At 51.4% G+C, this 22136-nt stretch overlaps 1 protein-coding gene across 50 annotated transcripts in view; it reads right to left on the bottom strand.

Annotated features, from left to right (window-relative positions):
- Positions 1-12170: 12170 nt before the first annotated feature.
- The window catches only part of DISP1 (dispatched RND transporter family member 1), a 196096-nt gene continuing 186130 nt past the window's right edge, over positions 12171-22136 (bottom strand). For all 50 annotated transcript variants that reach the window (XM_070055346.2, XM_070055348.2, XM_070055349.2 and 47 more), the window contains one exon: positions 12171-17204. In XM_070055346.2, coding sequence (XP_069911447.2) covers positions 13599-17204 — 3606 coding nt within the window. In that variant the 3' untranslated portion in view covers positions 12171-13598. The remainder of the gene's footprint in view (positions 17205-22136) is intronic.

Here is a 22136-nt window from a genome sequence, read left to right as displayed (position 1 = left end):
TGGATAGCCCAGGGCAGTGTTCCACTGTTGCACACGCACACTTGGGGGAAATGATTAAATGGAATGACTTTCAAAGGCGTCGACATACATGATCTGTTAGACGCTCCATCCCAGATAGACCCAAGTGCCCATCGCTAATGCAACGTTCTCTCTGCTGGACAGCCTGAGCCTTCCTGCTAGGTGCTTGGGCTCCCGGCCACCGGGGGGTCAGGAGCTCTGAGATTCTCAAGAATCAGAGAGGCACATCCTGTGGACTGAAACATAAACTAGCTGTGGCTCTGGAGTTTCCTAAGGAAGGGTGGGCCCAGCTCCGCAGGGGAGAGGAGAGATGGGGACGCAGGAAGGTTGGCGGGGGGGGGGGGGGAGGAGGAAGGGGCAGGGCAGGAGGGCCAGCCCCGGGGGAGACAGGCCTCTAATGATGGCAACATCTGATCTGCCTCTCCTCCCTGCTAATCCTAAATCACAACAGTGTGAAATCTGAGCGAGTGTGAACGCCTGGAGCGCCAGCTGTTTTTCCTATCAAGCCCCGATTCCAACCTGTCACAGAAAGTCCCTGTTCTGAGGATATGGCTCTTACAGACTGATCCCAGCTCAGGCAGGGGATGGGCACAGGCGTCAGGAACCCAGGCTGGTCTGCCTAGTGCAGCTGCTGCACTGACGTGGGGGCCACCCCCATGGAGACCCCCAGTTCTGCTTTCCTGCCCTTGGGAGTTTCATGGGCCTCTGGGATACAACCCAGGCAGGTGGGGATAGGCAGGAGCAGCTGTCTCCCTGGGAAATGGGGGCTCCAGGGGAGCTGGCCCTGCAGTCCAGCCCAGTGACTGTGGGCCTTGAGACGGACCCCAGCCAGGCGGAGGCGACAGCTAGGGAACTGGCCACGGGGCAGCTCTGTTGCTGGGGCTGAATTAATGCAGGAGGCCACCACTGGCTGTTTCCAGGAGATTATCCGCCACATTAGCTGCCAGGCCCATCATCCCCGATGGAATCTCTCTGGGAGGAAGCGCAGGGCTGGAATCCCTGGGGACACTTGCCTGCTGGCATACTATGTGCAGGCGGGGGCACCAGCTGTCTTTGGGAGAATTCATTCCCTGATTAGGGATCTGGGTGGCAGGAAGGGAGCCACAGGCCAGGGCAAGACAGCTTCCTACCTCCCAGAAGGAGAGACGAGCCAGTGCTCCAGCCCTGCAAGGCCCAGCCTGAGCAGGCAGGGGATGGAGGGGATGGAGGTAGCACCGCATGGCGTTAGGGCTGGCACCTCTGGGACAGAGGACTTTTGGGGTAGCCTTTCCAGGCCTCCATTTCTTGCTGCACCCTCAGGTCCTGGCCAGTGAGAAGCCAGAGCTTGGTGGCCCTGTGGTGAGACTCGCCCCAGGAGAACCCATCCAGAGACCAGGCTGGGCGAATCAGACTATGACTCTTGAAACTGGGGACTCAGAGCCTGCGCAGTGAGCTGCTGGAGCTGTGGGTGTGGACGCGGGGCTGAGGGGGCAGCCCCAATAGGAGTGTGCCTGCTGAGCCAGGGAGCCAATCCAGAGAGAGAGCGGGAGAGATCGACCAGTAGGGATGGAAAATCACCCACCCCAGAGGTAGAGCCCGAGATGAGGAGAGGGGTGTCTTCTTGGTTCCAGCCCCTTTGGGAGCCTGCCCTGGGGTTCCAGCACCCCGGTTCTGTCCATTGAAATCTACCTACTGTATATTCACAGGAGACCAGCTTGTTTCTGTTCCATGAAAGGTCATTAGACAAGTAAGGCTGGCCCAAGGACATGGCCAGGGCAGCAGGCAGGATGGGCCATGCCCGCTCCAGGACTGCAGCGGATAAGGGCCCAGAGCACTGAAGCGCACTCCCAGATCCGTGTGGCTTCCACTGGGTCATGACTTGAGGGGCGCCTGGATCCCCTGCGGTCTGCAGGCTGCCCCCTCCCGCAGGAATCCAGGGTTTCCTCCAGCCCCAATGACCCTCGCCCTGCCCCCCCACCCCACCCCCCCGCAATCAGAGCTGCTGCCACCCCCACCCCGGCTGCCTGGCTGCTTCGCCACATCAGGAAACAATTGTGCTCTAGCCACAGGCTCGCCCGCTATCCAGTTTCCAGCAATGGTGGACGACGTTACTTGAACCTGAAACACACCCGGCGTAATCAGATCAGTGTGGGGAAACTGAGCCGCCTGTAGATCATGGAGAAGAGCTTGGTGGACAGGACCACGGCCCTCCCAGTGTCCCCGGGGGTGGGGCAGGGGCTGGGATGACAGTGAGCACACAGCTGAGGGACTGAGTACAGAGAGGAAGGGGCCATTCCCTGCAAGCTGGGTCCAGGCTGGGCGCACCAGCAGTCACCATTTCTGAGGTCCTGGTGCTCTGGGGGCCGTCGCAGATTTCTGAGGACCCCTGTCCTCCCTGGCTGCACCAAGAGACCCACGTTAAGGTATTTCAGGCTCCGTTGATCCACAGGGATTGGGGGGCACCACCCACCCAAAACTCCCTGGAGAAAGTCCTGGGTGAGGAGAACTTTTCCCCAGTCCAAACCTCAGTTTACCTACCACGCACTTTCTTGTACAAACCTAACGGGTTTGGAATTCAAAGACACTGCGGGGCAAACAGACAGTGTTAGCAAGGAGATGAGGTGCTAGGTGGAGGGCCTGGGACCCCAGGTTCAGGAATGCAGGGACACGGCGGTCACCTTCAGGGAGGGCAGCGATTCAGTGGCCACTACAGGGTCCCTCAGCCTTGCCCTCTGCTGAAGCGGGCCCACTGTCAACAGACTGACTCTGGAACAAGTCACCTCCCATTCTTTGTGTGTGTGTGTGTGTGTTTTAAGATTTATTTTATTGGGGCCACTAGGTTCGTGTCCGGGCTGTTCCACATCTGATCCAGCTCCCTGCTAATGGCCTGGGAAAGCAGTAGAATATGGCCCAAGTGTTTGTGCCCCTGGAAGAAGCTTGGATCAGAAGTGGAGCAGCTGGGACTTGAAATGGCACCCTCATGTTATGTCAGCACTGCAGACGGTGGCTTTACCCACTATGCCACAGTGCCGGCCCCATAAATAAATCTTAAAAAAAAAGATTTATTTTATTTATTTGAAAGGCAGAGGACACACAGAGAGAGGAACACACACACATACACACAGCGAGATCTTCCTGCATTAACAGGAAGCTGGATTGGAAGTGGGGCAGCTGGGACTCCAGCTGTTATGAGTCACAGGCACCGCTTGTGCCACGGTGCCGCCCCACCTCCCACTCTTGTTCCCCCTCACAGCAAGCTGTGGCTGCAGAGTGACCAGGAGGAACACGTGTGGGCAGTTTCCCACCAATGTCCAGCTGGGGCCCACATGGGAGGTCCTGAGGAGCCCGCACACGTCTTTGTAAACAGCGGAGGAGGTGAGCAGTGCGATTCCAGCCCCAGAAAAGACGCAGAGAGGTAAGGGAACAAGCGTCAGGCCACACTGGCTGGAGTCTAGGCCCAGCTGGCCCCTCAGTCAGCCCTCCTAGGACCTTGAGGCCCCTCTGCTTTGTCCCTGGGAGCCCGGTCCAGAGGGCTGAGCGTCCTCACTCCACCACAGGCTTACAGGACAAAGCCTGCATCCCACACCTCCTCGTGTGCACCTGGAAGGATTCCTAGCAGGGCCCATCTTGCTGGTCAATGTCAGGATATCCCTCCCTTCTAGTTACAAAGAAAGACCTCATCCAGGAATTCCCAGGGCCTGGCCAGCCTCCTGTTTAGTCCTCTCATCCTGCTCGCCCCAGCAGATAAGGAAGAGCCCCCCCAACCCCCCCATTCTCTGCTCACCCTGTGCGCATTTCCTGCCGGACTCCAGGCAGCCACTTCCTAGCTGGGCTTTTCCCCAGGGGGCTGGCGTGGCCACCACAGGACCCTCAGCTTGTGAGAGAGTGGGGGAGGAGCACCTGCAGCAGGGAGGTGGTGAGAAGGGGCCCAGACTCCCCGCCCTCACCTCCCACCCCAGCTGGGCCATGTGCAGCCCCCAGGGGCTCTGGAACACACAGGCATTCCTGTGGCTTTCCGTACAAGGTTGCCTGCTTCCCTCAGTCTTCGGCCCCTGCGCCTGGGTGCTTGACAGGAGCGGAGACTGAGCCAGACAAGAAGCTGGCTGATCCCACCTGCCAGCCTGCTGCCTGAGCTGGCCAGGTCTGGCTGGGCAACAGCACGAAGGGCTAGTGCCCCTGCACACACCGAGACCCAGGGCTGGGCATGCAGCGGACAGCTCGCCGCCTCCCGTCAGCCTGCCATCACCGGGTCTATGCATCTCAGAAGTTTTGCTTCCAAATGCGGCACAGAGACCAAAAAGATGTGCCCGTTTCTCTTCTAGCGACCTCAGCCCTGGGCTCTACACCCATTAGTTGGGGTTTTCCATCGGGCAGTGAAAGGTCCCCACCCAACATTGCATTGCTGTTGGCCCCTTAGTCTCTATGTTTACTTTAATACAGCTTTGCTCAGTACATAAAGAAAACGGATCCTCTCTCTAACTATGTACGCAGAGATCTAGGAAACCCTGGAGCCACAAGCCCAGCCTCACATGGCCTTGGTGGGTTCACGCCCACGAAGCTGTCTGCAGACAGGCCCAGCTCTCCTGCAGAGGCGTGCACCCGACTCAGGGCTTTGTCCTCAGGTTACCATTCCCTAGTGCACAGCAACATTCATGGCAGGAGCCTTCTTTGTACACGAGGTCTCGGAACCCACCTCCACTGCGAGTGCAGACAGAGAGCCTTGGCGAGTCCAGCAGGCTGTGGGAACTCCAGCCAGAGTTCTGTCTCGGTGCTGCTATTCCCCAGCCTGCGCAGCAACAGATCCTCCTCTGTTAGGACAGCAAGTCTTCCCCGGGCCCCCCTGGTTTGCATTCCCCTTTTTCGGATGGGCAGGTCTCACAGGGAAGACACGGGAGGAGTTAGGCTTAATCCGGCGCCTCTAGCCCACCAGTTACGCATTTTGGCTGAGTCGTTTCCATGGTGGAGGGGTTATTGCTAAAATACTTCAGATGTTTATAAATGAATAGAAGACACAGTGGCTTTGGGGGCAGAACTGAAAATCCAGGGAAGATCCTGGCCACAACTGGACCTTGTTGACCTTCAGGAAGTGAAGTCAAGGTGTCAGCAGGCCACCCAGTGCACCTTGTCTGGAGTCTGTAGCTCCCTGCACTCCTTGTTGGAAGCTAAGATGGCGGCCAGCCTCTCCTCCAGGAGTCCCTGTGCTGTGTCGGTCAGGGTTCTGAGTTGCCCACGACGGAATCTACTCTAAACTGGTTTTCAGCAGGGGAGGATTTTTCAGGGATGTTAGGAAAGCCACTGACAACACTGCGGGAGCTGGAGCTACCTGAGCTGCCGGGAACAACTGCCAGCCCCGCACTGAGGAATGTTCTGGTCTGGGAGCCGCTGCCAGGGACAGCCCTGGAGTCACCTGCACTTGCAAGGAAAAGCCCTGGCCTCGCCTGCAGCATCAGCCTCCCGGCTGCAGACATCTGCGGGCTGGGAATCCGTGTCTGGGCGGTCTGCTGGGAAAGCCCGTGGAGATAACAGAGAGCTGTTGCACCGTGGGCGCCGCCGCGGGCCGCCGTGGACTGCCGCAGCCGGCAGCCCGCTGGGAGCACAGAACTCAGCTTTGCGCTCCTGGCGGGGCTCGCGGACATTCAGGTCTGCCTGCCCTACTTTAGTCAGGAGCTCGGAGGCCTTAGCTTCAGAGCACACGAGAAAGTCTGTAGGAAAACAAGGGTTTGATTTTGGTGTGACTTGAACACTGTCCATCCTTCCAGGCCTGGGGCATCAGGGCTGGAAAACTGGGACAAATCCCCCAGCTGTGAGCCAGGTTCCCCAGACAGGCCGGATCCTCTGACGTCCCTGACTCTCACCTGTGCAGTTCCCTCTGCCTGGACAGCAGCTGCCCCTCTGGTGCCCTTCTCCAATACCAGGACTCAGTGTGCGTGCTGTTGTCTGGGAGCCCAGCAGACAGCCCCGGGCTAAAATCTGGCCCCGCCGCTGCCTAGCCGTGTGACCTCAGCCGAGCTACCTCACTTTCCTCAGCCTCAGTTGCCCCCCCCCCTTTTCTTTTGACAGGCAGAGTTAGACAGTGAGAGAGAAAAAGGTCTTCCTTCCGTTGGTTCACCCCCCAAATGGCTGCTATGGCGGGCGAGCTGCGGCCGGTATGCTGTGCCGATCCGAAGGCAGGAGCCAGGTGCTTCTTCCTGGTCTCCCATACGGGTGCAGCGGCCCAAGCACTTGGGCCATCCTCCACTGCCCCCCCGGGCCATAGCAGAGAGCTGGACTGGAAGAGGGGCAACCAGGACAGAATCTGGCGCCCCGACCGGGACTAGAACCTGGGGTGCCAGCACCGCAGGTGGAGGATTAGCCTAGTGAGCCGTGGTGCCGGCCTCAGTTGGCCCTTTTAAAACTTGACTTGGTCAAGTTGCTGCACCAGGCGTTGGTCTGGTGAGGAAGACGGCAGAGTAAGTGGACAACTCTAACACGAGGCACCTGATGCTGCTGGCGAACCCTGGCGTCAGAGTAAGGGCACAGGTAGGTGGCTCATCTACTCCCTACTCTCCAGGGCGGTGTTTCAGAAGGTGAGACTTCCTGGTCTTGCCTTCAGGGTGGCCCAGGCTTCCAAAAGGAGACTCATGAGCTTGATTCTCCCAGGGCCCCAAATGAGACGTCAAACCACAGAGAATTTTCAACCTTCACTCCCTGTCCGAGGGGACTTGGGACAAAGCCTCCCCTTGTCTTCCCGGCCCCATGGGGTGTGCGACCCCACCCCACCACACAGGGGAAAGACTCCATTTTTGTTTGCAGGGCAGCCTCGGTGCCTAGATTGATTTCCTGGATTGCAGTGATTTGAGGAAGATTGAGTTTGGTCTCAAAGTTGGCTTTTCCAACCTCTGCTTCCTCTCTGATAGCAACACATAGATATTTACCGAAGTGCTGTGTAACTTGTCGTGATTGGCAGGGGAGCCATTCACTGAAGGAAATTCCCCCTCCTCTGCCAATCAGAGCCCCAGGTCTGCTAAGGGGCAGAGCAAGGAACTTCGGGTTGGAATCTGTGTTAGGACTATTCATCAGTTCAAGGTTCTTCAGTATGTATCTACTCCCATCTGACACACAATGGGAACACACAGGCGCTATCCAAGACACTAAAGGCAAAGACAGTAAGTCATGTTCTACAAAAGAACAAACACGGGGGTCAGAGGTGGCGCAGTGGGTAAAGCCACCGCCTGCAGTGGCAATATCCTATATGGGCGTCGGTTCGAGTCCCAGCTGCTCCACCTCCAATCCAGCTCTCTGCTATGGCCTGGGAAAACATTGGAAGATGGCCCAAGTGCACTCATGTGGGAGACCTGGAAGAAGCTCCTGGCTCCTGGCTTTAGGAGGATCCGCACAGCTCTGGCCATTGCAGCCATCTGGGGAGTGAACCAGCAGATAGAAGACCTCTCTCTTTCTCTCTCTCTCTCTGCCTTTGCCTCTCTATAGCTCTGACTTTCAAATAAATAAATAAATCTTTAAAAACCAACCAAACCAAAAAACCAAAGGAACAAATACTGATGACTTTCAGTCGGAAGGAGAATATGGCCCAAGGGTTGCTGCTCCCCGAGCCTTCCTGGAGAAAGGGGGACTCTGGTGCTTCCACACACCCTGGCCTCCACGGCTAAGCTTCCAGAGTCCAGAGAAACAGAAGTCATGGTGCAGACCACAGGGCTTCCCAACGCAGAAGGAAGCTGGTTGGGGTGGCAGTATCTGAGAAAGACTAAAACCAGGTGCCACGTTATCATTCTCGGCTGGTATTCAGTCCATCTGGTGAAGTTTGGCCTTGAGATAATCCCACTGGATCTTTTTTATTAATGAGATCGGTAAAAGCCATCTTGTGTTGCATAGACTGTGACACTTTGGTTTTCTAAACTGAAGAGGTTTGTTTTCTTAGACAGGCTAAACAGGCTCTTGGTAATCTTGTTTAGATGACTGGTTTACTTAGCAAATCCTTTCCCCATTAAGTAGTGGAAAGTTAAAGTCTGGTTCATTGATCAAAAATGTCCAGTTAGCAGACAGACACTGAGCAAACTTTGTCACGTGGTCTCAAATTAAAACCAGCTCTTACATGAACTTTATCAGGTTCCAAAGAAAAAATATTTCTTGCTAAGAATAAGCCCTTCACAGCTTTTTTTTTTTGGTAGATCTATTTATTTATTTATTTATTTGAAAGGCAGAGAGAGAGAGAGAGACAGAGAGAGACTTTCCATTCTCTGGTTCATTTCCCAAATGGCCACAATGGCCAGGGCTAGGCCAGGCCAAACGCAGGAGGCAGGAAGTCCATCCTGGTCTCCCGCATAGGTGGCAGGGGCCTGAATGCTTAGCCATCATCTGCCGGTTGGAAGCAGGGTGGCCAGGACTGGAACCGACTCTTACATACGGCACACGAGCCCGGCAAGCGGTGGTTTAACCTGCTGCACCACGACACTGGCCCCTGCCCTTCCCTCTTTAAAAAGGTGATTACATTACAGAAACTTACAAGAATAAGTGATTACAAAGGGTAAATGTCAAACTTCAGCTACTCCAGTTGAGTTGAGAACATGGGGCTTAACCTGTTTCACTGTTCTAGTCCCAGGGTCAAGGGGATCACAGCCACCGATGTCGTCAGCCGTCAGTCAAACTTGTGTCCCCATTTAGGGGCCAGGCGAGGACAGGGGAAGTGTCGGGTGGTAACGCAACCCCAGGAAGAGGACACGTGCTCCATAGCACCACACTCAACAAGTTTGCCGGTGAGTTAACTTCTTACTCAAAATAAAAGGCAAATCTGGACCACGACTCTCGAAGAGCATCCGGGTGAGAGAGAGCTGTTCCTTGGACGATGACTGCTGGACGCATCGTGGCTTCCGTGCACGCAGCCCTGCACCCCCACGTCTGAGGAGAGCACAGCGTGGGCAGCCAGGCCCAGTGGGCTCCATGTCCTCCTCGGTGCTCCCACTGTCGGCTTCCTGTTCTAACTGGTGCCTTACGGGGGCTGATGGAAGCTGTGTGGACCCTGACTGCCTAGTGACTTGTCTTTGTGTGTTCACCCTGTGGTTCATAAAGCTAATTAATGGAGGGGACTGGCACTGTGGCACAGCAGGTAAAGCTGCCGCCTGCAATGCCGGCATCCCATATGGGCGCTGGTTGAAGTCCCAGCTGCTCCATTTCTGACCCAGCTCTCTGCTATGGCCTGGGAAAGCAGCAGAAGATGGCCCAAGTCCTTGGGCCCCTGCACCCATATGGGAGACCCAGAAGCTCCTGGCTCCTGGCTTCGGATCAGTGCAGCTCCAGCCATATGGCCATTTGAAGAGTAAACCATCGGTGGAAGACCCCCCCCCCCCGCCTCTCTGTTACTTTGCCTTTCAAATGAATAAATAAATCTGTAAAAAAGAAAAAACTAATGAAACAAGAAATAAGATGACTTTTAGCAAAATTTCAAACTGGGGCAGTTAGAACACTGTTAAGAACAAAAGGCACCAGATTGTATTCATCAACCATGAATATTCATGATCTATTTTCCTATATATTTAGTGCAAAGATATGAAACCTTAATGTACAAAAACAAACTTTAGGGGTGGGCACCTGCACCCCATGTCAGAGTGTCTGGGCATCTCAGCTCTGCTTCCAATCAGCTTCCTGTTAACACCCTGGGAGGTAGCAGATGAAGGTCCGAGTGCTTGGGTCCTTGTCTCCCACATGGGAGACCCAAGGGAATGCCAGGCTCCTGGCTTTGGCCTGGCCCAGCCCTAGCTGTTGCTGGCATTTGAGAACAGATGGAAGAATGATCTCTCCCTCCACCCCGGCCGTGTCTCTCACTGTCTCTACAGTCTGTCTTTCAAGTAAATACAAACAAATAAACTTAGAAAGACTAAACATTAATGAAAGTGACTGTTAAATAAAATATTATAGATTAACAAACAACGATCGGTGTACACTAAGTGTCAGCAAACCTCTCGGAAAGATCCACTATTGTACAAAGTGTATATGGACATGACAGTTTTTTCTGCATTAACATTTAAAAACCCCTTCATGATTTCAACACATTTCTTCTTTCACGGCTGTGTCTGAACCTTACGGGAAAGGTTGAGTCTTGGGATTCTTTTTTCCAAACACATGTTTAATTTTTTTCTTCTAAAATGACTCTCCTCATTAAAGTGAAAAGATGCAGCTGTTTTCAAAGCCATTGTTTCCTCATATTTCATTCAGAAACTCTCCTGACTGCTGGCGGGAAGATGGTTTCCATGTGAGACAAGGGGGACCGGGGACGCTTCCCAGCGTCCCGTTTCACCACGCGGGGAGCTGTTTTTTTTTTTTTTTTTTTGCAAAGGTCTTCAAATGTGGGGAGACTGAGGCCGGGGCACGGATCACTGCAATGAAATGTAACAGCAGCTCTCAGAGTCCTGTGTTAGGAAAGGCTGTTCCACCAGGGAAACGCACACACGCAGATGAAACGGGGCAATTATTTCGAACAATACAGCTCTTCTCCGGGAAAATCGTCTCCTCTTGGCCTACTCCGCTCTTCAAACAGGATTTAGAAAGGGCCCTTGCAGGGAACAAGTCAGCAACGAATCTGGTAACGTGAACTCAGGACTGAGAGATGTGTTCTGCTTTCGTGACAGAGGGCATGTAAAAGCCTTTGCATACTCCAATTCTGTCCAAGTTGCGAACATCTCACCGTGAACAGGAAAGCGCTCTTTTCCCTGCATGTAATTTAACCTCTTGTCTGCCTCTCAAATTATCCAGAAGACGACAGCACAAGAAATTCCTTTGTGAAACACAACTAGGAATAGTGATTCTTTGCTACCCAGTAACAAGGAATTAAAATTTTAAAAAGAAGTTTAAAAGCCTTCTGAGCTCCAGCAAATAAATTCTTAGGGGGGAAAAAAAAGAATTCCTGTGTGAAAAATGTAGTCAATTCTAAGTCCAAAATCTGCAGATAAAATCCATGTGAAAGGGTTCACAGCCACGCTCAAGGCTCAGGGTAATTAGCAGAGCTTTGGGGGGAGTGGGGAGGCCCGGCCCCTGGTGAGCCCTGGAGCTGGGCACACGTGGCACAAGACAACAGCAAAGCCGGAAAGAGGCCCTGTGGGAAGACGGAGGAGGTCTCCTGCCGTCCTTCACTCCAGTTTCTAAATTAGATGGCGCTCAACACACACACACACGTCTTCCAGGCTGGACTCTCTGTAAGGAAAGTCTCGCCCCCGATCACCCTTAGATTCACTCTAGGATGGGTGTTTGACCTAGCGGTTAAGATGCTACTTGGGACACCTGCATCCCGCCACAGAGTCCGAGTCCAAGTCTCACCTCGGCTTCCCATCCAGCTTCCTACTCTGAGGCTGCAGATGACGGCCCGAGTACTTGGGTTCCTGCCCCCCCTATGGGAGACCCCAATTGGGTTCTGGGCACCTGGCTTCAGCCCGGCTCAGCCCCAGTTGTTGCGGGCATTTGAGGAGTGAAGCAGCTAATGAAAGATGTCTGTCTCTCTCTCTGTTTATAAATACATTACTGACTCTCAATAAAAATGTTTAAAAAAATTTTAAATTTGCTTTGTGTCGTGCCCAACAAGAGTGCTTTTGGGCCACTAGATTTCCACTCGCTAACTTCATGTGCACGTCTTTCAGCGGAAAACCAAGGCTCTCGTGTTAGGTACTGCTAGTCCCATCTCCAAAGGCTTCTCGTTCTCCTCATTGCACCTTACTCAGCGGAATGCAGAGGAACAGACATCAGCTCCTGACCTTCAGGGTAGAAAAGCAGCAGTCAAGGGAGAGGCACCTGGTGGGTTGTTCCCTGTATGCTGCATGAGAGGCGCCGTAACACTTGAGCCACAAGTTATTTCCATCGTTGAGTGAACCAGCAGGGGTGGGTGCCATCCGGTCTTCTGGGTCTGATCCTCTTTCTCTTGGTGTTATCAGAGTCTGCTCCAGGCACCACATTTGCTCAGGGAATTTGACAAACTTACCCAAAAGAGAGCCAAGTTGCTCAATCAGTGTGTTAATTGCTTAAAACCCAGTCATGGGAAAATCAGCCGAAGGCAGTGGGATGTTAGTGGGAGGATATGATTACTGTGCTCAAATATCTGAAGGGATACCACATGGCAGAAGACCAGCGAGGTCTGTTTTCATTTCAGAGAATAGAATGAGGATCCAGTGGCAGAAAAACTACAGGACAACAGGTTTCCGTTGAGCCAAGGTGGACATGTATTGAGTTGCTTGTCACTAAGTATTCAAGCAAAAGCTGGAAAACAACTTAACTGAAGCGTGTTTGCATGGAGCTGCATTGCAGGCAATGACCCATAAGAATAAGAACGCTTTCAGCTCTTGAGAGCCTTTTTTTTTTTTTAGGCGCTAGAATAATACACACATCTGATTTGGAAAACTATTCTTAGAAAACAAACTAGTATGCCTTCTGAAGAGAACATTGTATTTAGAAACATTTCCACCCGTTTTCTTCAGAGGACCAAGTTGGAAGTAGAAACCCAGAAAGTAACAGAATTCCGGGGGTGCTCTCCCTGCCCGGGGCTGGAATGCATGTGGTATCAGATGACACCTGTGATGAGCGCTGTGTCATCGGGAGCATTACCCAGAAAGCATGCTCCAACTGCTCTATGCTTGTAGACTGATCTCACACAAGATACACAAGCGTCACTGAAGATGCCGCCGCGGGCTCAGCATTCCAGGGGCTAGCTATGCAGTAAAACCATCCGACATGTCTTAAGACTAACAAAGGAGGAAGAAGCCTTCTGAACATGGCTGCATTAAGGGCAGAGATGGAAGCCAAAGTCCCACCAGTTCCCTTGCTCTGAATGCTGTACAACCTCACCTGGGTCTGCCTGCATCACGCGGGGTGTCCCCTGGGGTAGAGCATTCTTTTGGGGAGCACATCTCTTCAGTCATGCTGTTTGGTGGCCACAACATAATTGTGGCCTGACACAAGATGTCGTCTGTGACTCCTGGGTTAACAGACGTAGTACATGAAGAATTAGCTGTTTGGGCTAATGTGGGAAAGGCCTCAATTTGGGTAAAACTGTGTCAGTGGCTTTATGTAGGCTCCTCATGTAAACAAGCTGCTGGACAATTCATTTTTAAATTAAGCCTTACCAGAAAGTACATTTTAATGTGGTTTAGTTCTTGGATTCCCACTGAAGTGGTGCTATTAAAATTAGGGCAATTCCTAGTATTTATGTTGAGCAATCAGAAGCTTTGCTTGCTGCCAAGTAAATACACCAGAATCAAGATATCGGGTAAATGTGACTGCCTGAGGGGACTGAAACTTCCAGGTGATTCAAACTTTAAATCTCCGATTCAGCGCGAAGGAAGGATGGAAAGAGACAATTTTTGTAAGCTGCATATAAATGTAAAAAGCATACTTTTTGAAACAATAATATCCAATCAGCCAATCCAATAACCTAAAGAACTCATTGGATTTTTGGGATTGGTCACTATTCAAATGCAAATAAACAAATAAATAAAAACACCCCATCATTTGCAATGATGTGAAACACGCGTGCCCTGGTGTTCGGGGCTCCCTTTCTAAACTTCTGGATTTGACTTCCATTCCCAAACAATGACCGAGGCCCGCGCCTGACTGTAGCGCTATGTTTATTACAGTGTTTTGATTAACAAACTTTCACCGGGAAGTTCCGAGTGTGCGAACACAGCAGGCACAGTGGCTTCGATGTTTGGCATCTGGCAGTCCACAGAATTGCACTTCACTCTCACAACTCTGCTACAACCTTGTGGATTGTTGGGGCAGGATCTACACCCAGCCTCCCCCATTAAACGGTTAAATAGAAATTTCGGTTCATTCTGATTGCAACGTTCTGAGTTTGCGATTACATCGGTCTGTGACAAGCTCAGCTCCACTTTCCTCTCTGCCCTGTCGGCCTCATTCCCCAGACCAGAGACCGTGCTTCCAGGGCCCGCACTGCCCTCCGCGTTCCCCACGTCTCTGCGGTCACAGAGTCCCCTCTGGTTATCCTCAGCATCGCAGGCGTTCAGTGAAGGGCCTGTACTCCTGCAGACAAATGGCGACGGCTCTGCGGTCCCAGGCGGGTGCTCCTCTATGCTCTGAAGGCTGGGGACACTGGTCTTTCCCATTTTTTCTTGGGCCTGAATATGCTGTACTGGGTGGAGGAAATAATTCCTGGGCAGAGAATTCTGCATTCCAGGTGGGCTCGCTCTACCCAGCAGGCAGGGGCAGTGGTGGGCGTGTGGGATGGGATGCACGTAACCCTCGGTGGCTTGGGGCACAGCCTTCCGATGTGCCACGCCATTGTGGATCTGGACAAAGCCGCAGGCAGTAGGAACACACTGGTGGCACAAGGAGTCCTCTATCTGCTGGCAGGAGTGTGGGCCATACTGCAAGTGTTTGTAGGCATTCGGGCAGCTACATCTCTGATTCAGAGAGAACAAGTGACACATGGTGTGTTGTTCAAGCGAGGGCTGGATCAGGGCCGAGCTGGGCTCGTTCTTGGCGTTGAGCTCACTGTTGTAAGTGGCCTGCACAGGCATCCCTAAATTCTTTGCTTGGTTGTTTAAAAACTCAGAGCAGATGTGGGTCTCTTCGTACGTGGTCTTCTCAGAGGCGATACAGCTGTGGGATGCCAGAGGTTCTAATTCATAGAACTCATGCTCCAGTTCGGGTTTTTGGCCCCTGGGACCCAGGTGGTAAGCATTCATGGAGTGTGTTTTGCTTTGTCCCTTGTCGCCAGGACTTGTAGACAAGGCGTGGGAAAAGGCACTGCACTGTAGCTTTTTAGGTAAAGGAATCTGACCACAGGTACCCTGCGGCCCAAGGCACCGACACAGGCACTGGAAAAAGAAGGTGGCAAAGGCCCAGCTGACGCCCATGATGAGCATCATGAAGGTGCCCAGCTGGGTGTAAGCCAGGACTGTGGAGGGCATCATCATGGCCCCGGCCACAAAGGTAGTCAGAGCGGCCATGGCAATCGCGGAGCCCATGCGGCTCAGAGAGAAGACTACCTTGCCTTCTCGGTCAGCATCTGGAGCCAGGCAGTAGGCAACGCCATAATGGACAGCGAAATCTACAGACAAGCCGACTGCCACAGAAATGGTGACCGATTCCAATACGTTCAGCTCCCAGCCCAGGAGGACAAGAGAGCCCACGGTGACGAATATCGTTCCGGCTATGGAAAGAATAGCGTACAGGCTGATGACGATGTTCCAAGTTGTCAGCAGCATCACGCTAAATGCCACAGCCACCGAGAGCCCCATGGCAATGAGCGTGCCATCAGACAGGCTGTCCTGGAGGTCGTAGAACTCCAGATTGCTGACGAACCAACCACTGCTGAGGCCCTCAGGCGCAGAGCTCAGCTCACTGGAAATCCACGCGTCCACCTCTTTATAGAACTGATGCATTTTTTCATAGGCCAGGGTGAACAGGTAGGTACTTTGGAACTCTAGCACCACAGCTCTGATTGTGTCATTGATGTCAAACCTCGGCCCGGGCGTTTTGCTGTCCAGGTGGTACCCCGTGCTCCTTTCCAGCTCCATGATGGCCCGCTTGATGCACAGTTCAAAAATCTCTTGCTTATAGGGGAAGCTCCAGTGGCTGCAGCACGGGTAGAGGGCAGGCTCGTCGCAGTCCTGGTTCTCCATCCACTGTCTGAACGTTTCAATGAAGCAGCTGGTGAAGTCCTGCTCATCGGTCTGGTGGAAGAAGGTTTGGTTTCTCAGTTTTTGGCAGAAGTGCAAAATCCAGGCCTGAGAGGCTGGGCTGGCGATGTTGAAACTGCTATCCAGCGTCAACTTCCCTTTGCTCTTGGGGTTGAGCGGGTTGCCGTTGTCTTCGGGGGTCACGCCCCAGATGACAGTAATGGGCATGTGCAGCTCCTCTCCGTGGTGGACGCGTTCGAACATGAAGAGCTTTTTGTATTCGGCATCGTAACGTTCAAACGGGTGAGAGGACCTGAACACCTGGAACTCGGAGAGCTCCAGCGAGGGCAGCTTCATCTTCGGATTGACACACACGATGTAGGCGCCCCCGACCGTTAAGGCGAGGAACCAGAACAGCCAAAGGTAGCGGAACTTAATGACAATGCACGGCAGGACTTTCTCAAAAAAGATTCGGGATGCTTCGGAAATGGCAAAGAGTACTTTGTGGCCCTTCTGGCAAGCCACTGCCCAGCAGCTTTTGGTGTCGTAGACTTGCTGCTGGGGCTTTCGGAAGCAACTGAATAGATTGAGAAGATAGCGTTCGTGTAGCACAACAACCGCTGGGAGCCACGTGACCATCAAGACGTAATTCACTAAGATAGCTGTCCCCGCGTACACGCCAAAGCATCTGATTGCTGTGATGTTGCTAACATAGTTAGCGTAAAAGGCAGCGGCAGTGGTAAAACTGGTGACGAACATGGAGAGGGCGGTGTGCTGCAAGGTGACGCCCACTGTTTCCGAAGTTTCGGCGTGGGGCTTGTCAAATTTGGTGTAGTTCCACACATCACAGAGCACAAAAGCATCGTCTGCTCCGATTCCGACCAAAATAATGAGTGCGGTGAGGTTCATAAAAGGGAAGAATTCAAAGTTAAACACTACGCGATAGAGAAAATAGGAGACGATCAAGGAGCTGATTATCGCAAACATTGTCATCAATGTGATAAACATGGACTTAGTGTAGACACACATGACCAGGAGGACAATCACAATGGCTATGGCGGGATACACAGTATCCATTAGAAGATAATCTTGAAACAACCTGTGTTTGATACCAAACTCAATGCCAGTGACGGTGGTCACGCCGTCAGAAGAGTTCCAGTTTTCGAAGTTGTCCAGGTAAATGCTCATCATCCTCTCCCCTTTCTCTGTGGGAGAGAAGAGCATGCTGTATTTTAAAGCCGGCGTGGCATAGTCGCCCGTCTTTGGGGTCATGAAGTCTTTGTCCACCAAGTAATGGAGGATCTGGTACACGGCGTTGTACTTGGTACATTTGCGCGGCACGTTGGTGCACTTGAGCTGATCCTTCCTTCTGGCTGCCATGTCCCAGCAATCTGGTCCCAGGGTGCCATTCTGGTAGTGTTTGGCACAGGTGCGAAGCAGTTTCAAGGTGTGAGAGACGTCCCGCTCGACAATCTTCTGACAGGACGACCTGTTGTTCAGAATGGCGATGTAGTTCCCCAGCGTCCAGCTGGGGCAGCAGGAAGCAGCAGTCGTCCTCTGGCAGAGGTTGCCAAACTGGGGATGAGATCTGATCTGCAGAGACAGAGACGCGGGGAAGGAGCGGGGTTTACACGGGGTCACAGCTGGGCTGTTTTCTGGCTTCCTCGAGGGACAGGAAAAGCTACAGAAGCTAAACAATTCCCCTTCCAAATCAGGATCGGTTTGATTACCACATGAGCTTCCCCCTAAAATGATCTCTTATTACAGGGTACTATCTCTAGGTTATTTATTTTGAACAGCAAACTACTGTTGTGGGATGACGTACAAGTGTGAAACTTCAACCAAGGCTACTTTGGTTTTAGAAAGCAGATAAAATTAACACCCACTTAGTAAACAAAGTCACGGTAAAAAAGCACTACAGTGAACAGGTTGTGAAGCTCACGTTTAGCCACCTACAGAATTCAGCAAACAACTGTCCAACTGCTACAGGAAACAAAACCGTGCCTGTGCCTGAAATTTCTGCTTCTCATCAGGAAAGTTTCAGTGACAGAGTTACTGGATCTTAACACGGGCTGGGAGGGACGATGTAAACTGTTGTGGTTTGAATGCTGTGGCTCCCTAAGTTCCCAGCTGGAATCCGAGCCCCCAGCACGACAGTGTGAGAGATGGGGTCTCTGGGAGGTCATGAATGGGATGAGCGCCCTCACAGCAGGGTTGGAGGGAGCTCAGGTGTCCCTGAGCGTGGAAGGCACTGTCTACGAGGAACGGGCCCTCCCCAGCCAATCTGCTGGCTCCTTGGTTTCAGACTTAGCAGGCTGCAGAACTGTGAGAGAGAACTCTGCTGTTTCTAACTACCCAATCTAAGGTATTTTGTACAGGAGCCCAAAGACAGTAACGCAAAGCCAATCTGGTGAATAAAATGTGGCCCCTGGTAATATCAAAATCACTGACGGCAAAATGTATGAAGCACTCAGACTAGAATTGTTTTCTGAAATAGGTGTAGAGAGGGGGTAATGTGTCTAAATTAAAATATTATTTGTCTGATTTTGAATAAATATATACAATTTAAAAATGAGTAAAAAGAAATTCAATGACTTCTTCCATAGTCTGTAAGTTGATTCAGGGTTGTTAAAGTCCTTGTTTGGGAACATTCTCTTCTGGTGGACGGCTGTGTACCAGCAAGGATGGCACACTTGGGGTTTTACTCGGAACGCTGTTCCTTCTCCTGGCTGTGGTGGTCATACAAACCGTCTCACTACCGGCGCTGCCGGGTTCTAGTGAAGTATGTACAATCCGTGCTGTATATTACATGGCTCTTCCTGGGAGTGAGAAGAAATGCCCCCTCGTGCCCCTTCCCTCCACCCCCCCCCTTTTTTTTTTTCATTTTAAAGATTTACTTATTGGGGCCAGTGTTGTGGCCAAGCCTCTTCCTGTGGCGCTGATATCCCATATAGATGCTGGTTTGTGTCCTGGCTGCTCCTCTTCCAATCCAGCTCTCTGCCATGGCTTGGGAAGGCAACAGAAGATGGCCCAAGCCCTTGGGCCCTGGCAAACATGTGGGAGACCAGGAAGAAGCTCCTGGCTCCTGGCTTCAGATCAGCCCAGCTCTGGCCATTGCAGCCATTCGAGGAGTGAACCAGCAGATGGAAGACCTTTCTCTCTATAATTCTACCTCTCAAATAAACAAAATCTTTTAAAAAAATGATTTGCGTATTTGAAAGGCAGAGAGAGAAAAAGAGAGAGAGAGAGAAATCTTCCATCTACTGGTTTACTCCCCAAATGGCTGGGGCTAGGCCAGACTGAAGCCAGGAGCCAGGAGCTTCATCCAGGCCTCCCATGTGGGTACAGGGGTCCAAGTACTTGGGCCACCCTCCATACTTTCCCAGACACATTAACATACATCTTGATCAAAGTGGTGCAGCCGGGATTCGAACCAGCATCCATATAGGAATGCCAGCTCTGTGGGCAGAGGCTTACCCTTCTGTGCCGCAGGGCTGGCCCATCCCCTTCTCTTGAGAAGTCCCAAAGCAGAAGATGCCCTGGTCCTATCACTTTCCCCCATCTCTGTTTACTAAAGGCTGTTCCAGGGAAGAAACTCCAAAGTCCAAGAAGGGTGTGAACTAGGCTTGTCAAGCACGCATTGAAAAGTCTTTTCAAAGCAGAGGAGAAGTTGGCATCAGCTCTTTGGAACTTGGATCTAACCAAGAATCAAATCACTCACGGTCCCTGAGATCCTGGTGTGGCAATACTTTACTGGGGCGTAGATGAGTCAGACTGGCCACGCGCTGAAAACGGCTGAAGCTCAGTAATCTGCCCATGGAGTTTCAGGGGCTGTTTCTCTACTGTTCATATGCTTGAAAGTTTCCATAATAAAAAGTTGGATGGGGGTCAGCATTGTGGTGTAGCTGCCATCTATTAGGCTGGCATCCCTTATGGGACTGGCTCAAGACCCAGCTGCCCCACTTTTGATCCAGCTCCAATCTAATGCACCTGGGAAAGCAGCAGTAGACGGCTCAAGTGCTCGGGCCCCTGCACCCACATGAGATGGGGATGAAACTCCTGGCTCCTGGCTTCGGTCTGGCACAGCCTTGGCCACTGTGGCCACTTGGGGAGTGAACCAGCAGATTGAAGAGTCTCTTTGTCTCTCCCTCTCTGTTACTCTGCCTGTCAAATAAATAATCTTAAAAAAAAAAAAAAAAAAAAAAGGCACTTTGTAGGGGCCGGCACTGTGGCACAGCAGGTTAAAGCCCTGGCCTGAAGCACCAGCATCCCATATGGGCACCAGTTCTAGTCCCGGCTGCTCCACTTCTGATCCAGCTCTCTGCTATGGCCTGGGAAGGCAGCAGAGGATGGCCCAAGTCCTTGGGCCCCTGCACCTAAGTGGGAGACCTGGAAGAAGCTCCTGGCTCCTGGCTTCGGATTGGTGCAACTCCGGGCTGTTGCGGCCATCTGGGGAATGAACCAGCGGATGGAAGACCTCTCTCCGTCTCGACCTCTCTGTCTCTACCTCTCTCTGTAACTCTTTCAAATAAATAAAAAAATAAATCTTAAAAAAAAAAAAAAGAAGAAGAAGCGTTGCCTCCTAAGGAGACGTTTGGGATTGTAAAGACTTTTCAAATGTAAACAACTGCCATTAAAAAAAAATAGTCACTTCCTATCTTTTCTATTAGGCATAAAGAAAAATGAGCCAAAAGGGTTATTATTCAAATGCACTAAAATAATATTTACTTTCACAAAGAGTGCATTTTTAAAAGCTCATTTCTGAAGAGCAATAATTAACATTTCACCAAACAGGATAATTCATATTGTTTCCAGGTAAAAACATTCACATATGCTAATTTGGAGAAAATGAAAGCACCTGAATTTACTAAACTTATTAAACCCTGGCATAGCCCTTCACTGGCTTCCATGCAGATTTTATTCCACAGAGAAATAACACGGCAGCCCGAGTCAGCCTGGCGAACTGAAAGAAAAGGAACTCAACCCCACTGTCTGGCAGCTTTCACACGAAAGACAGTGAACTAGATCAGCTAGAAGGAACATATCTGTAGTTGCTGAAATAACCAAAAGTCAAAGATAAAGGAAATAAAGTTGCAAGCTAAACCTGGCAAAGAAAGCACAGAATTCTGCCCTTGAATAACCTTTTCCAACCACAGCAAGTGTTTTTAAAATGAGTGTATTTGACCAAAGATTTAAAAATTGGACATTATAAACACAGACCAAATACTACTTTGATGGCTGCTATCAAAAACAAACGCTAGTTAGCCGCTGGGGAGCCAATCCTCCAATTCAAAGGTGGTGTCCCCAGTGCACAACGTCTGGAAAACCGCTTTCAAGGACTCTTACAAGGTAAGAAATAAGGACAGAGAGAAGACACCAGGGCTGGGACTTTCTACCACCCCGCGTTGCCTGCCAGCACCCTGAATCGGAAGGATGTTATTGGTCAAGGAATTGTCTGTTTTTAGGGAGGAAGGCCTTATGTTCTCTTCCATTTTTTTCATCCAAAAGGGGAAAAAAAAAAAAAAAGGTACTGAGGACGTAAACAAGATGAATAAGGCACAGTGTTCCCTATCCTCAAGCTGCTCAGTGCGGCTGGGAAACTGGATGAAAACTAAACAGCCGCACTGCAGCGTGCTTCGTATCATCTTAGTGTGCGAGGTGCTGCTGACTTGCAGAGGGAGTGTGGCAGTCTGCTGGGCAGCCCTGAGTCGACTGTGGCTGAGATGCGCAAACACAGAGGCTCTAGTTGTGCTGTGGCTCCGAGAGGTCGGCAAGCAGGATTAGCTTCACACAGAAGGCGGCTGTATTTTTGTTGTATTTTTGGAAAATGAGACTCAGAAGAATAATTTCAAAATCTTTGAAGTTTACAAAATAAAAATGGAGAGCAATTTCTTAGGACATACATGAGGAAAACGGCCCTTCTAATTCTAGTTATTCACAAATTGGATGTTTCAGGGAATCATTTTGCTTCTGTGGTTATAACATGGCTTTGCACACTTCCCTAGTTAGATAGTAGCAGGGTGGAGCTGACTTAAAATAGGGGCTGCAAGAAGAGAAGAGAGAAAAAGAAGAAACCAGCGGGGCTCTAAATGATACCTTAACTTTTAAAACCATTGGCTAAGTTGCAGATATTTTAAGACGCTGAAAAAAGAATAAAAGGAGGAAAATTAAGCCCTTATCACGGGGTTCCACTGACTGCAGGAGTCTCCTTCCCCTGTAAGCAAGTCGCCCATGCACTGAAAGTTAAAGGCAGCGCTTAGGCAGAAGGGAGGAAACTAGGGTTCCACAGCCCCCTCTGACATGAGCATCAGGAAATGTGTTTCTGGGGTCCTCTAAGTGGCAGGGGGAGTCCAGCTGTCCACAAAAGTCACTCCAGTAAACAGGGTCTCAAGCACCAAATTTCAAATCTCTTTTCCAAGCTGAGTGCTCACAGCCCCAGTGTCTCTAGTGCACCAAGACTCAGGAGTGGGAAAAGGAGTAGAGGAGGCGAGCAGGGAACAGACTTCGTCTCCTTCGAGTCTAGGA

Source organism: Oryctolagus cuniculus, chromosome 13, assembly GCF_051225735.1.
Source record: "Oryctolagus cuniculus isolate XC-2025 breed Fujian yellow rabbit chromosome 13, ASM5122573v1, whole genome shotgun sequence".
NCBI classification, from domain to species: domain Eukaryota; kingdom Metazoa; phylum Chordata; class Mammalia; order Lagomorpha; family Leporidae; genus Oryctolagus; species Oryctolagus cuniculus.
The sequence above is the reverse complement of the archived record's forward strand: the minus strand, read 5'-3'. Positions and strand labels throughout refer to the sequence as shown.